General features: G+C 45.4%; 1 protein-coding gene across 3 annotated transcripts in view; it reads right to left on the bottom strand.

Moving 5' to 3' along the window:
• Positions 1-2,519: 2,519 nt before the first annotated feature.
• Dcdc2c (doublecortin domain containing 2C) overlaps positions 2,520-16,885 on the bottom strand; it is a 40,088-nt gene continuing 25,722 nt past the window's right edge. Inside the window, exons 7-10 of one of the 3 annotated variants that reach the window (XM_087554266.1) lie at positions 16,412-16,535; positions 14,824-14,924; positions 5,165-5,233; positions 2,520-2,684 (exon numbers count right to left, since the gene is read on the bottom strand). In XM_087554266.1, coding sequence (XP_087410392.1) covers positions 2,592-2,684; positions 5,165-5,233; positions 14,824-14,924; positions 16,412-16,535 — 387 coding nt within the window. In that variant the 3' untranslated portion in view covers positions 2,520-2,591. 3 annotated transcript variants of the gene reach the window in all.

Below are 16,885 nucleotides of genomic sequence, written 5' to 3' on the forward strand. Positions count from 1 at the left end.
GGGTTTAAGAGTGCTTGCTGCTCTTGTAAAGGACCAGAATTTGGTTCCCAACACCCATGTTGGGATACTCACAACTGTGTGTAACTCCTGCTCCAGAGGATCTGGTGCCCTCTTCTGCTCTTCATGAGCACCATACACATGTGTACAAACCCATATGCAAATATGCACATATACATAATTTAACCTTTATAATATAATCTTTAAAAGTCTGCACCAATTCACAAGCCAACCTAAAAAGTACTACAGCTTTTCTGTCTCTATATTTACACAAATATTGTCAGCTCTCTGCAAGGACACTCTATAAGAAATTATTATTAAGCACTGGGCATTATCGACCTGGGTCAAGTAGCAAACACCACATTGCCTACTCACTCTTCCTTAAATAGGACTGGGACATGGAGATTAGAACTTGAGCTGTCATTTCAGCGAGCTTCCTACTTTTCTCATCTGCCTTCTATTATTGGGCTGGGACTGTATTCATGACATTAGGAGCTTTTCCAAATTAAGAAACATTGATTCACATCACAAGTACTTTCTTATTTGCTTTGGTTGAGTTTTAACTTCATTAATTTTTTTGCAAAGACAAAAGACTGGTTTTCCATTTAGAAAACCATTATGTCTTTGGGGATGATCATTCCTTACACGTGATAGAGAATTTTGAGACCAACACCTGATTGTAGTGCACTCTGCCTTTAACTGGCCCCACGCCGCTTTCCTGGCTGCTCAAAGTTTACTTGGTGTCTGCCAAGTTCTCCATCAGATTCAAGATCAGTTAGTTCTGCATGCCTGGGAATGGGAGGAGTGCTGAAGATGACAAGGACATGACTAGAGCCCAGCTCAGGTATATAGATAACTCTAGTAAGGGCTAGACTGACCGGATGGCATGAGAAGAGTAAATAGCTGGAGAGCCATGGAGACACACACAGGGAATCCAGAGAGCCGAGAAAAGAAGGCAGACTCTGCAGGGAGCAATGATGGGTGTGAAGGCTGGACTAGCAGAGAGCAACCTTCATGGGGGAACCTGGAGAACATAGGAAGATGGCAGACACCTATGGAGGGTGTCAAAACTGGACTGACAGAGGACAGGACAGACAGCTTGTACAGTACAACATGAGCAAGAAGTTACAAAGTCTGTGTTTGGGGAGAGAGAATCTCATCATCTAAAATTTAAAGTCAGTTCTTCCTATGCTCCCTCTCAGAGGGGAGTGTGTGTGTGTGTGTGTGTGTGTGTGTGTGTGTGTGTGTTTTAATGTATGCATGTTTGTGTGGGTATGTGCAGGTATACATACATGTTTACTCATGCATATAAATATCAGAGATCAATAGGTCAATGTAAGGTATCTTCCTAGATTTCTCTCAACCTTATTTTCTAAGACAGGATCTTCCCAAACCTGGGGCTCATCTATTTTACTAGGATGATTTACCAGGAAGCGTCGAGACTCTGCCTGGCTCCACACCGCACCCCACACGCTCACTACATTCACCGAGGACAAGTGTGCACACCATCATTCTCTGTGTCTATGTAGGTGCTGGGGATCTAAACTCAAGTCCTTGTGCTTTCAGAGCAGACATTTTAAGTTATTCCTCCAGCCCCTGAAATTTTCATATAGGATCTCCAAGGTAGGTAAAACTTAAAAAAAAAAATTAAAGATTGGCAACTCAATGTCAGGAAACGTTTGGAGTCCCATAAAATTTAGCATTTCCAAGTGGAAGGCTTTCTCTGTGGCACCCTACAGAGCTGGCCTGCAGACCCCACTGGAGAGGGGTGGGGAATGCAGGCTTTCTCCACAGAGTCCTAATCATGTTGTCTGGGCATATACTGCCAATCAGACTTTTCTTCTCTATTTCAAAAGGAAATTCATGTTTCCAAAATCTTTACATCTGGTTTTACAGAATGATCAGGTAGTACAGACTTGTAAAGCATTGCTTCTGTACAAGTTATTAACAGTGGTGCTGCACAGATCAGGACACTGCGAGCTGGAGAGCAGGGCTAGTGAGATGGTGCAACTGCTCAAGGTGCTCCCCACCAACCTGATGGTCTGACCTCTATTTCCAGGGTGTACAGACTGGGCGGAGAGAACTGACTCATGCAAGCTGTCACACAACCTCCACATGTGCACCACAGTACTTCCTCACGTAACAAGTAAGTAAACAAAAGCACGAATAAATGTGATTTGTAAAGCTGGGGAGTATTCCAGTCCACCTGAGCGCAATAGTACTCACCCAGTGTAATTAAAGTCACCTTCAATGAAGACAAGTTGGAGCATGTGAAAGGACAAAGTACCCATTTCATTTTTACTTCACAGAAGGGCTTTTCCCATCCGTGAATGTTAGTAACTTTCCGCTTTGATGATGGGGACAGTACTGAGCACAGTTGTCAGGGCGGTGGGTGACTGCACACTACACCTATTCCAGGGTCCTCAGGAGGAAGAACTCTCACACGGACACATGGCTCTATAGGTTTTTTTTTTATTTTTATTTTACACATATAACAAAATGAACACACTTGTCCACAACTCCTGGGCCTAAGGAGGGTCTCAATCCTAACAAATTCATCTGAAAAGCTCCTTCAGGCTGAGGCTGTCAAAGGCTTAGCGCTGATCCTCGAAACTGGAGGAGTCAGAGGAGAGGGAGTCTGCTTCCAGGACGGACTGTGTGGTGGCTGAAACTGTCTTTGGAATAGATTGTGTGTAGAGCATGAGTGTAAGCAATGCCGCTGGGTCCGGTACTTAAAAACTATCGATACCATCAAAAAAAATAGAAAAATCTGCCATCGAATATCAGAAATATATTTTAAGATATTGTTCATACTAACAGTGTCTCTTACAGCTTCACGGGGTGACTAGCGTTTTATTTTTGGATTGTATGTTTTAATTTGAATGACTCTGTCACAAGTAGTTCAAAGTTTTTAGACAAGTCTGGAAGACATGTGAAATGATGAAACCACTTCAGCTGCCAAGGGACATCATCATCCATCTTAACACCGGCCAGCCAGCACTACCGTGTCTAAGAAACTTAATCCAGTCAGGCTCAAATGTCCTACAAATAGACTCACCAATGAACGACTCATTAAGAATGGGCCTATAGCACAATGGCCTGCTGGCCAGGAAAACCAGTGGAGAGTGGCTTCTTGGAGCCAATGCTCACTATGATAATACACACAAACGCTTGATCACTCAGAACCTTCCAAGACATGGCTTGGAAGATCTTAGGGTCGAACAATTTCAAATTTGTGGGGTGTTTCACACCAATAAAAAGAGAAAGAGCACAGCAGAGACACTCGTGCAGAGCATGCCGGGAAGCAAGGAGAGGGCACAGACTTGGAAAAACCAAACACACCCAGCAGAACATCAGGCAGTTGGTTCTCCCCTGTCTGTGAGAAATGGACCGGGAAAACCGACAGCAGAGATCTATTAAGAAGAAAAACCAGTTACCGGTGGGGTTCACTGCAGGGACTACTCAGACTTTGGTGTGGTTCAAATCTGGGTTGAAATCCATTGATTTCATACTGAGATGTTAACAAGCTGTTTTCTGTTGTTTTCCCTCTTTTTCTTCTGTTTTTGATGTCTACTTTAAAGAGCTGGGCCAGCACTAGTGTATGCCCATAGAGCACTTGGAAGTACTCAGGGTGTCCCAGCATGTCCCCCCTGCCCTGCCCTGACCTGACCTGACCTGCCCTGCCCATATAACCTTCCTAGTGCTTGTCAGCAGAAGGAAGAGTGCCTACTCTCTGCCACCTTCCACCCCAAAGCTTAGGCCTTGGCCCCTTCTCTAGAGATGGGATACTTATATATGCAGCTACTCCTGCAACAGTGTTCTTGTTAAGGGAGATATTTTGAATCTTTCTATAAAATTAAATCTATCATAGGCTAGTACTAGGTTACCAATGCATGAAACCCCTCCTAGGGGCCTGTCCAGATTTCCCCTCGTGAATCAGGGTGACAGGGTGGACATGGTGCAAATGCCCTGTAAGGAGAGCTTTGAGATGTATGTGCATCCCTGCCATAAACCCAAGAGCATCATCTCTTTTTTTATGATCCCTGTGGGAACAAGTCGTCCCTTTCACCCTTAACCTTTGATTCTCTGGGGCAACCTCCTTTCTTATTACGCCTGTTCCCAGAATAGCCTCACTCCACAACACCCGAGAAATTAAAATTAACCCTTGTTCTTCATTCAAAAGTACCCCCAATTCCACCAGTTACACCCAGTAACCCCCTCACTAAAAACCACCCCCAAACCCAAGCCCTTTAGGGACGTTTACAGAAGAAGGGTATACTCTATGAGGATGCCATTTTTTCTGACTCCTTAAGATTTCCCAAGCTCCTCGAGTGTGTCTAATAAAACCTAACAAACGTCCTGTGGCTCCTTCAACTTCCTTCAAAGGCCACTTGCCAAACTCGGGGGGGAAAACACAGGAACTCTAGGGCATCTCTGGCGCCCTTCCATCATCCTTGAAGCCCATGTTTGTTTGCAGCTGAGGAAGACGCCATGTCAAGCCTGGCCAAATGTCTGAAACATAAACTACTTTGAAAAACACCTAGAGATAGAACATTGAAAGCAAACCACGGCGTTCACTCCTTAGCAACATAATCATGACTGCATAGGTAAAGTATATTTTGTTTTCCCAGTGTGTACATATCATGTAGACTCGTCACCACCTGGACTCAAGAGACCCCGGAACACCTGCCTCCCCAGACGATGTTTCCAATACACCTGGACAGGAAGAACAGGCAGAAATCTGTGTCCTGCACAAACCTGAACCGCCATCTGCTGGTAACCACACGGTCTGACCTCCCAGACAAGGGCTGTGGACATAGGACCTGCTGGTAAGTGTGGATGGCTGTCTCATTGCAGGAAGCTACCCTCCCAGAAGCCGCTGTACTCCACCACCCCCACCTGCCTATAGCCTAAAACCTGTTGGAGGAAAGCTTACGCCATGTTGATGGGAAGTGCAGTGAAAGGATATTTAAGACAGGCACAGAGGAGATTAGACTTACCCCTGTGCCATCCTGAAATACACAGTGCTTCCACCCTGTTGTGCGTTTGTGATCTGGGACCAGCCTGTGTTCCCAGATCCTTGACCATCAACCAGGAGCTCTGCCCAGCCTATCACAAGAAGGTGGTTTGGAATGCTGTTGTCAAAAGTAAAAGGAAATTCACTCACCATGCCGCTTTCAAGGCCAGGGCTGCCACTGCCTATCTCATCGATTTCTTTAACAATTTCAGCCGGTGCCTGGGGAGAAAGGACATGGTCAAGCTGAGCCCATGCTCAGTGCCAAACTCCTTTGCAAAGCAGAGAGCATGGGAACCCATTGTGCCTGTGCAGGCCAGTTCCGTGCGGACAGAACTGGAAGTGGGAAGTGCAGGCTTTCCGAATACAGGATTGCTTGTTCCATGTTTCCAAGTAGTTCCACCAAGGAAACGGAGAAATCTTTAGAGAGAAAACAGGAAGGCCAGGAGACAGGCGTGTAACCCCAATACCTGTAATCCCAGACCTTAAGAGAACGAGGCAGGAATACCATGCATTTGAGGATAGTCAGGGCTCTAGGGAAAGCTCAAGGCCAGCCTGGACTACATAGCATATCCCTGAACCTGAAACAAACAAACAGATAAATAAGGATCCAGGGAGATGGCTCAGTGGGTAAATCAACACTTGCTGCGTAAGTCTGAAGACCTGAGTCCAAATCCCCATAACCCATATAAAAACTGGACACCGATGTGCATATCTGTACTCCAAATGCTCCTGTTGTGAGACAGGAAACAGAGGTAGGAGACTTCCCCATCAGTTCCTGAATCAACTGGCCTAGGGTTCAGAAATGATGCTCTATAAACAATGTGAAAGATGACAATTGACACCCAAAGTTGTCCGGACCTCTGCACTCATGCAGTGGCAAGCACACACCCTCATGCATGAATACAAACATATCAACAAATATTTGTAATTGATTGATTCATTAATTTAAAATGCTGTGGCCATGCCAGGTGCCTCTGGTTAGCAAACAGTAGCTCCTTCTTAATTCTTGGTGAACCTACAGGACGACAGCCAAAGGGCTGTTCCCGTTCTGTAGGTACCCTCTGCAGCCTGGTTGTTCTCAGCGTCTCAGAGCAACGTGCCCTCCCTCAGCTTCTGCGGGATGTGTGAGAAAGAGGCAGGGGGGCAACTATCAGTGTTCAGCACCCTCTTCCTCTCCCCACTCTCATTTGAGCAGTTCTGTCAGTGGGCCACTTGCATTTCAGTGTCACATCTGCTGAGACAGGCTGACTTGACAGCAGCAAGCCACGTGTGTGTACCACATGCCCTCAGGAGGCTAGGCAGAACCCTGTCCCTTCATCACATCACCCAGGACACCCAATGAGGAACGATTCTCTCTACTGTCCTAATTGCAAAGGACAGAGTCAAGGCAAGAGTCTGGAACCGTCCCCACTGGCAGGGGAAGGCAGGACACACAGTACACCTGAGCTAAAACAGTAAAGAACTGAAAACAGTCCAAGAGCTACCCTGAGTAAAAAGCCCTGAGGACCCTGCTGCCAACTGTCCTAAGCTATGTTAGAGTCAAGGGGCATGGCTGCCCCAATCTCATTAGCTCACCATTAGTTAGACCAGGGTGGCATGGATGTTACATTCCTACAGTCTCACAAACAAGTAACCCTAATCCTATGTGCAAGGACTGTGCAAACTACCTAAAAACAGATTTTTCAAAACTCTTCAAAGGGTATCTGATGTGACAACCAATGCTATGTCACTCATTCATCCAATAAACAGAAAAGGGACACCCACTGCTTTTGAATCCCACTCTGTTAGAGATGCCAGAGATCTTGAGTGCAAACTAACACATCCTCAAGAAGCTCAAGTCATCTGGAGAAATGAACACTCACTAAGCCATCAGTACTTGAATACAGAGCTGGAACTGTCAAGAGTGTGATGGAGACACATAGGGCCAGGGGGGAGCAAAACAGTGTTTAACATAGAGGCCAGTGAAAGCCTGCCTCTGATGACTTAAAATGTGAAGGATGTAGGACGCTAATTAGCAAAAAAGGAACTGGAAGTGCATGCCCACAGCCTGGCCGGCACTGCAAAACTTACCCCAGGTGAGGCACAATGCTCTGGGACTGCAGGATGGTCAGAGCAGGGAACAGGAAGAATGCAAAGCTCGGGCCATGAGATGCTGCCAAATGAGTGATGGGCTCAGGGAAAGGGTGGGTAAGCTCCAAAAGCACTATGTGGATATGGAAGAGTTAGAAGATGAGTCTTAGGAGCCTACAAGGTGGGAAAAGAAGCCCCAATGCAGACCCTTCACCAAACTCTAGAAAGATGTGACCAGAGGCAGAAGGAAAGTCGGGTGCTGGCTCAGCAAGGTACTTGCTGGAAGAGGAGAGTGTTCTGAGGGAAAAGAGTGGCTGGAGGTACCAGTGGGAGGGAAAGTCACCATGTAGAGCTACTGAGCATACTGAGTGTGGAAGTAGGCTCAGGAATAGCACCAGCAGATGACATGATGGGAAAGGGGGAGGAAGATAGGAGAAGCCACTCCTTGGAAAAGCCAGTTCTGCACCTGCTGGATAGGTGATTGTTGCCCCTGGCAAGAGGCCAAAGCAGGGTCCATGTTCGCCTGCAACAAGAGGGCTTTGACATTCTAGATAGGAGAGATCCCAAAAGCAGGAGAAGTTGGATATGGGGGATGGGGGACAAGATACCTTATTAAAGCTCAAAGCTTCTGAGTGGTTCTTAGGGGTCAGTGCCCCTGTTTAAAGCCTAGGGAAGCTGCAGAAGGACAGACATCTTTCCCCGGTGCTGAGAAAAGAGCATGAGTTCTGATAAACGCTAACCACCTGACGTGACACTGCCAATCGCAGAGCCAGCCTTTACCTTGTTCTTTGTTTAAAAACTAAGCTGCAACTATTTTTCAAGTTTATCAGTCATAAACTTCAGGGGAGTCAGACCGCAGAAGTGAACCTGCCTGACCATCAGGGCACAAATGCCTCTGCCTGGCCATTAGGAGGACTAGATTCAGACTAGAATGGTCTAGATACAGACTAGAATGTGTCTCTACTGAAATGAGGCAGCCTCTGACCTCCTCAACAGCAGTCTTGCCTCATACATGACACAGAGCTGAGGCAGCCCCCTGAGCTAGCAAGCCTGAGACCAAAGTCGTCAGTGTGTAGAGGAAGCCAGGAGGGGTGATGGGAGAACGGAAATACTCATCACACCAGAGGAGCTGAACCTGCTACCTCTAGAACCTTCCATCTTGCCGAGGCCTCTGCATGTATCTCGGGTGCTCTGTGACAGTTACATGCTCCACACTTAGTCTGCTCTGTGAGCGCTCCATCCTTTGCAGACGGTGTGCCTGAATGCAGAAGCTAATTGTGTTTTTAATCAATTCACTAAAGCAAATACCCACAGGAGCTCCCTTGGCTTCCTCTGATCCACTCTCCATACCTAGAGGCCCCAAAGCTCTAAGGTTTCATTACTCCACACAAGTCTTCTAATTAGGCAATCCTCAGAGAACAGGAACCTGTGCTGACCTTCTCCTGATGAGACCATCATCTCAACTTAGCCAGCGACTTGTTCTTGACTCTGTGGAGGGAAACTTGATAAGCCCAGGAGGTGCAGTCAGAATGTGCTGTGTTGGTGTCAAAGCAAAGACTCGACTTCCACTGTGACTCTTTGAACTCCAACGGCCATCAGCACCATGGCTTGAGTCTTTGTCCCTCCCCACCATCCTGATGAACAATCACCCTCATTAACAGTAGTGGGTGTGAGTGTCCCAGCACAATGATGTTGTGCGAAAGCAGTTTCCCCATCTCACTATCTTACCCTCACCTTCCGTCATGTGATGACATAGCAGGAAGTCACTCACTAATATCTGAACACTGGACTTCCCATCCTCCAGAACGAGGAGCTTAACAAGCTTCTGCTCATTACCATTGGCCTAGGCTCAGCTACACAGACCAGATATCAGGCTCAGTCCCTCATGTTTCTGTCAATCTACCTTCCCCAAGTCTCACCTGGAGGACTTATCGCCTAGGAATAGCACAAATCCCTGTCTTTTGAAATAGAACTATGTGCAGATTGAATTTAAAACCATATCTGCACAGAGGGAGTCTGCAACTGTAGAAATCGGTCTATCCTTAAACACATTTAAAAAACTGCAATCGTATCCATGAAAGATGTCATTACTCATCACTTGAGAGCTGTGCTGACTAATTTTATATCTACCTGACACACACTAGAACTATCTGAAAGGAACCTCAGTTGAGAAAAAATGCCTCCATAATATCCAGATGTAGGGCATTTTCTTAATTAGTGATTGATGGGAGAGGGCCCAGCCCATGGTGGGTGGTGCCACCCCTGGGCTGGTGGTTCTGGGTTCTATATTAAAGCAGACTGAGCAACATAAGAAGCAATCCGGTAAGCAGCAACCCTCCATCGTCTTTACCTCAGCTCTTGTCAGGTTCCAGCCTTATTTGAGCTCCTGTCCTGACTTCCTTCAGTGATGGACTACAATACGGAAGTGTCAAAAGCCAAATAAATCCTTTCCTCCCCAAGTTGCTTTGGCCATAATGTTTCATCACAGCAATAGAAAATCTCATTAAGACGACATCATTAAATGAAGCATCATTTCAACGTTGGTGATTACATATGAATGCCAAAGCACTCGTCTCCTGGGTGCAGATAAAACGTGACCAACTCATCATGATTCACTATTACTTCCCAACCAAGATTGTTTGATTAAGTTGGTTCTTGTGCCTCTCACTACCTCACAGCATTGAGAAAAGTAACAAATGCAGACAACTGGACCAAGGAGCCAGATTATTGCTGTGGTAAACCTGACCATGTGGGTCATAGTTTTCTGCAACTGATTTGTGGGGGAATAAGGAAGAACTGAAGAAGCTACAGGATAAAGAAACCATAGAATGCTGTAACCAGAGCTTAGTGGAACATTCTGGTAGGAGTTTGGAAAAGCAGAACTCCAAGAGAACTCAGACAATGAAAACTTTGCTAATAAGGTTTCAAAGTGGAACAAAGACCCTACAGGCAAGAGGACTTCAGGTCATTCATGTTGCTTCCTGCTACATAATCTGGCTAGTTCAACTATGTGTTAAAAATCTTTTGAATGTGAGCTGGATGGTGGCAGTGCGTGCCTTTAATGCCAGTACTAGTGAGGCAGAAGCAAGTGAATCTCTGAGTTCAAGGCCAGCCTGGTCCAGGACAACCAAGGCTGCACACACACACACACACACACACACACACACACACACACACACGTGTACAATCCTGTCTTGAAAAACAAATTGAGTGGCTGAATTCAAAGGTAATAAACTAAGTTTTTTGGTGGTTTTGAACAAGGAGAACATTCAGACTATAGCCCGGTTATGGCTCACTGCTCTAAACACTAAAAGAGCAGGAAGATATGAAGATATGCATAAGTTGGAAGGGGGAGGGGAGAAAAGAAGAGTAGAGAGAGGAAACGACAGCAGGAATCAAAAGGACTGGTGCCATCATGAGCCCCAGATGATAGGGCTATACTATTCTTGCAGAGGACCCAAGCTGGATCCCAGTGCCCTAGTTAGGTGGCTCACAAGTGCCTGTAACTGCAGCTTCATGGAGTTCCAACCTCTTTGGCCACTATGAGCACATACACCTAAAATTAGAACAAATAAAACTTAAAAATGAACTTCTGAGTTGAAAGTTAGGATATAATGTAAACTCTTTAAAGTATGCTTGTAAACTAGGCTCTTCAGAAGTCAACTGTAAATATGTCTGTTGGTAGAAGCCAAGTGATAGAAGTTGGAGGACAAAAGAAGAGGCCTGCATGATCAAAAACATGTGGACGTAGTCATAAATTTCTATCAATATATGAGGACACAACTTAAAAAGGAATTTTTTAAAGGCAAAAGATAGGAACATTGTAGAAATCTGAGTCAAAATACACAGTGAAAAGCCAGTGAGATGCTGGTTCAGTGGGTGAAGGTGCTTGCAACCAAGCATGATGACCTAAGTTCGATCCCCGGGACCCACATAGAAAATGAGTAGATTCCTACAGGTTGTCCTCTGACTTATACACACACTGTGGCACATAGACTCCCATATACATACACAAAATAAATAAAGTAAAAATTGGAAGGGTCCAGGTTTTGTCACATATGCCTGCAGAGGCACGTGGATCTCTGTGAGTAGCAGGCCAGCCAGGACTATATAGTGAGACTTCATCTAAAAAAAGTTTTAAATGCACAATGAACTTGGACACAGAAGACTGACAATCAGCCTCTAAAGTCATGTTTCCTATCCTGCAAGCAATCATCTGCAATCCCTTCTTTGGCCTCTGTGCAGATTTAAATGTCTCCAAAGAATGACAGAAAGGTACTGGGTTCTGTGGGAAGTTTCTAGACTCTGGACAAAGAAAAGGCAATGATTCAGTGGCCCTGGAGGCCAAGGTATTTTCATTATCAAAATAAAAAAGAAGTTGAGGTGTATACTGCTTCCAGAGAAACCCATGCCCTTTAGCCATCCAAATCTCAAGTCTTTCCAAAGATCAGAAGAACCCAGGGTGGAGGAAGGAGTCTTTCTATGTGGCCTAAGTGTCCCTCTGCCTGACTGCACTTTGTGTCTACTGACCGTATCACACAAAGTTTCTTGTGCCCATTTCTGCTGCATTTCATAAACACTGGAGGAATGAGATCATGGTGCTGGTGGTGTTAGTGGTGTACACTGAGTGAAGTAACTTAACCAGTGTGCTCTGCAGGAAACAAGCCTCCCACACCCACTTTCTCCAACACCACCAGACAACAAGGCCTGATCCCCAACCTCTTCCTTCAATTTCCCAGGTCACTCAGGTAAACACAGATGAAGGTCAGCTGATCAGCTCACCCTTAGGAGGTCTCCATGCCACACCCCCTTGCTTCTGCAAAGCCAGCACTCACATTGTCACCTGACCATTAGAACAGAACGTCTGGTTTCACTGCAGCACCCCCATCCCTTCCCAGGGGAGAGAAAAATCAGTAGATAATCCTGTTTCCAAGCATCTCTCACTATGGACTGATGGTGTACAGGGAGAGTACAGGGAGAGACCACCTCCCTCAACTGCCTAACTCTTCTTCCTCCAAAGTAGCTCATTCCAGAGGAAACCCTGAGTTATTGCCTGGCCCTTTCCTTCCTCTCAGACCATACTATACTACCGTGAGAAAAACCACACCACAGTGTCAAACACGATGGGTGTCAAATGCATTTGTAACTGAAGTGCACAGATCCACTGTACACTGTATCCTCAATTACAGTGGGGTTGGCCAGGCATGATAGTAGACACTTTAATCCCAGCTCTTGGGAGGCAGAAGCAGAGGGATCTCTGTGATCTACATAACTAATTCCGGGGTGGTCAGGGCTATGCAGTGAAACCCTGCATTTAAAAAGAAATAAAAAGGACATAAATAGTAAAATTCATGCTGGAAATGTTGATTTATAACACAGAACATATAAAATAATGCATCAATAACAAGGACCAACATCACATAAAAGTGATTGTAGAGAGAGCAACAATTTTCTCATTACAATGAGATTCTAAAAGGCACAAAAATATTTAAATGGTTAGAGTTTTAAAGAAAAATGGCATCCCACATACTGTTACCAAACCCAGTCACTATTGCAGATGCCAAGTGCATACTGACAGGAACCTGATATAGCTGTCTCCTGAGAGGCTCTGCCAGAGCATGACAAATAGAGAGGCAGATACCCTCAGCCAACCAATGGACTGAGCACGGGGTCCCCAATGGAGGAGTTAGAGGAAGGACTGAAGGAGCTGAAGGGGTTTGCAACCCCATAGGAAGAACAACAATATCAACCAACCAGATCCCCCAAAGCTCCCAGGGACTAAACCACCAACCAAAGAGGACACATGGAGGGAGCCATGGCTCTAGCCCTATATGTAGCAGAGGATGGCCTTGTCAGGCAGGCATCAATGCAAGGAGAGGCCCTTGGTCCTATAAAAGCTTGTAGGGGAATGCCAGAGTCAAGAGGTGGGAGGGAGTAGATGCTTCCTCACAGAAGCAGGAGAACGGGGGATGGGTTAGGGGGTTTCCAGAGAGAAAACTAGGAAACAGAATAACATTTGAAATGTAAATAAAGAAAATATCCAATAAAAAAAGAAAAAGAAAAGAAAAATGGCTTTTTGTCCAACATCCTAGTGAAATTGCAGTGGCTGTCACTGCTCTCTGAGTTTGAGTCTGATACTCAGGGATGACAAAAAGACAGACAATGGCCCAATAAATCAGTCTAGGAGCAAGGCCAAAAGAAGTCCAAAGGTAAATCTGAGGACAAGCTCACTTCAACCTGTGTGCAAGTCCCCAGTCTGATCTTACCGCCCAGCGGCAGTCTCTGAGAGACTAAGGATTTGGGGTTCCCTGGCTTTGGGGTTCCCTGCAGGAGCTGCCTAGAAAATCACTTATAAAGCTGGTTTCAAAGCACAGAGCCCAAGCAATTTACACAGGAACACAAGGGAGAGAAGCCCCCACCTGCTGGTGAAGATGCATAAATAGTTCAAGTGACTGTACATTTGTAAATAAGTTAAAAATAACGAATAAAGCTTTGTTGAATTAAAAAAAAAAGGAGGAGGGACCAAATCTGCTCATTTTTGTCATGTCAAAGGGAGAGTAAATAACAACACTGTAACTTGAAAACTGAAGCCAGACACACACTGGGAAAGGACCCATGCCCAAGAAGTGGGAAGCCAGCAAATGGCTGAAATATGCTAAAACCATGCTATAGGAGGGGCATGACAGAGCCAGAAGCCAAGTTCAAGTGCTGGGTTACCCAAGAAGTGGGAGGACCCAGTGCTTCCCCGGGTGGTGCCCTTGATTCCAAGAGCAGCTATGCCTATCTGGCTCAGAGGCGTGTAAGTGGGGCCCACATGCTAATACCCACCTTTCCCAGATTATACATTTTCACCCCCAAGGCTAACAACAGGAGGTGGTGTTTACCACCTTGTGGTGGACAGTTAGGATGAAGTTGTACGATTTTGGGTTACCTAGAACAATCCTTCACAGAATGAGGGAAGCCCAGGTGCAGGCTATTGAAATGAATCAGAAACTCTTATGGAGCAGGTGAGGCCAGAGTTTGCTAGCACCACAGCCTTTCATTCCCATCCCTCCCTGCACCTGCCAGCTCCCTGAGGTCCACACCTGCAGCCCTCTCTTGGCTCCCTTTTCACACTGGTTTTCCCTCTATCTAGTCATCAGCTTAGAAGCCCCAAAGTCACCATCCCTTCCCTTCTCCATGCTTCTTACTTCTCCCTCCTTTTCCTTGAGACTATCTTGAGACTCTCTATTCATCACTCTTCCTGCAGAGGAGACCAGACCTAGGGTACTATACCAGGTACCCAATGTGGAGCCCTTCCTTGGCCATCCTCATGAGTCACCTCCATCTATGGGTAAGTGTATGGAGAACACTGTTTTTATTTCTCATTCCAATCTCCCATGGATGAAGCTGAAGGGCTGTGTGCATGGCAGGAGCCTTAATAGTCACTGAGGTGTCAATCTTGAGCAAAACAAACTGCTACCCCTCTTCTGTGGCATTCACAACTTAGACAAGGGCAGAAACAGTAACAGGTGACAGTTGTCCATGGTTCTTTCATCAGAAGTGCTTGAGAAGGGAAGAACAGACCAAAAAAAAAAAAATGTCTGACATGGGAACTCTAAGGATGGGTAAGTAGCTAACTGGTCATACACAGAACCTTCTAGAGGCCAGGGAGAACTTAGGGGCGAGGCTGAAGTAGGAATAGGAGAAGTCGGGGCTGACACAACTGAGTCAAAACAGTACCAGCCCTTGTTACCCACCTGATCAACTGGCAACTCCACCTTCATATCTGGGTCTTCCTTGACTTCCAGTGCTTCTTGGGCCTCCTTGGCAGGAGTCTGTGCTTTATATACATCACCTTCTGAGGGAAAGAAACAGACAATCCTTTCAAACCAGTAGAGAAACTGACCCCCAATTTTCTGATCCAAATCAAAGTATCAAAGTTTCAATTCAGCAGCTCCTGCGCTCTTTTACCATAAGACAGAAGCCCAAATGGGGTAAGTCCCCAACTCCAAATGCCCCGTCACGTGCATGTGCTCTCTCTCCTCTCTCTGTCCCTCTCTGTCTTTGCTTCTGTAGAGGCCTCAGTTCAGCAGGCCACAATTTTTGCAGTGCCTGTCTAATCTCTACTTCCACCAAGGTCCTAGACCTTGAAACTTGAGCATCTCTATGTCCAGAGATGTCCCAAATTGCCCAATCTCTCACCTGCTTCCTGTCTATAGAGCGATGTGGGAGGGACATCTGCCACCTGTTTTCTGTCTGTAGTGCAGCTGGGGGGGGGGTCTTCTCCCACCTGCTTTTGTTGGTAGAGCTGTGTAGGAGGGACATCTCCCACATGTCTCATATGCTTCCTGTCCATGTTCATAACCAGACAGTAAGATGCCCTCCCCCGCATCTGTCTGACTGCAAATGAAGACATAACTCAAGAAAGGGCCTCATTAGACTTCAGCACCCAAAAGGGTGCAGCAGAGAGGACAGTACAGCAATAAGAATGAGAGTAGGCATGGCGAGAACTATAATTATTTCATTTTACAGTGAGGTCTGGATCTCTCTTCTAAAGGTACACAGGAACAAGCTAAATGGCTTCTATGTTCAAGGTTCCCTAAAAGATGGGCTCAGTTGACACAGCAAGAGTATCTGTGGTCCTGGTGAGGATGTAAATGTGGAATTCATTTTATAAATGGCATTTTCAAGGCTTCCTACTTAAACCCCCACTGCCCTCAGCTTTGGAATGTTACTGATCTTATCAGCAGCCTACTGCTTCTCAGGCTAAGATTATCAAGCTTGATAATCAAGTAGTTCTAAGAAAAGTGGTTACATAATAAGCTTTACATGAAGTGCATACCAATACACTCTATGCATACACTATATCACACACACCATACATATGTACACTACAATACACATTTATATCCCATACATATACACACTACATACACACATAGACCACACACATCAAAAATACACACATACATACACCATGCATACCATACATATACAAACAATACACTCATGTATACTACACACATCATACATATTTATACAATACACAAACATACACCACATGCACCTTACATATACATACACCATACATATACACATACATACATCTTATATGGCAAACATATACATATATATACCACCTATTCCATACACATACATACACTACACACAACAAACATATATATACACACAACACTATGCACACTATACACACACATATATAACACATCTGAAACATACACACACAATACACATACGTACACTATACACAACATGTAAACCACATATGCACTCATAAAGAGAAAGCACTTTTTTTAGCCTGCAGGAGATGAAACACCCCATTACCTGCACCACTTTCAATTAAAGGTTCTGTATCCATCTGCTTTTTCTCTTTGGCATAATAAACAGAATCCTGAATTTTAGGTGGTACACTGTCACTTTGAAGAGGTTCTTTTCCTTTGTACTCCACCTAATATGCAGATTAAGAACAAAAGGTGTCAGGGGTAGAGGCCACATTGAATCCTTGGTCCTTGGGGTGGACAAGGACAAGAAACCCAGGAACCCAAGAAGCTTCTCTGGGTCTCACCGCTCTCTTTCATTCTCCTTCTGAAGGATGAAAATGAATAGCCCAGCCTCCTTCCCAGACTCGCTGCTGGACGTCACTTGGCTTCCAAGCCTAGGAAGGACTTGGGTACTGCACCAGAGGTGACACAAAAAGGACTCTTCCAGCCTTTTGAGGACTTACTTTGAAGCCTACCAAAAGCCACTGCTCACGAGCACTCCAAATCTACCCCAGTAGACATTGTATACACAAAGCCA

The sequence above is a fragment of the Rattus norvegicus genome, chromosome 6 (assembly GCF_021556685.1).
Source record: "Rattus norvegicus strain SHRSP/BbbUtx chromosome 6, alternate assembly SHRSP_T2T, whole genome shotgun sequence".
Taxonomy (NCBI): Eukaryota; Metazoa; Chordata; class Mammalia; order Rodentia; family Muridae; genus Rattus; species Rattus norvegicus.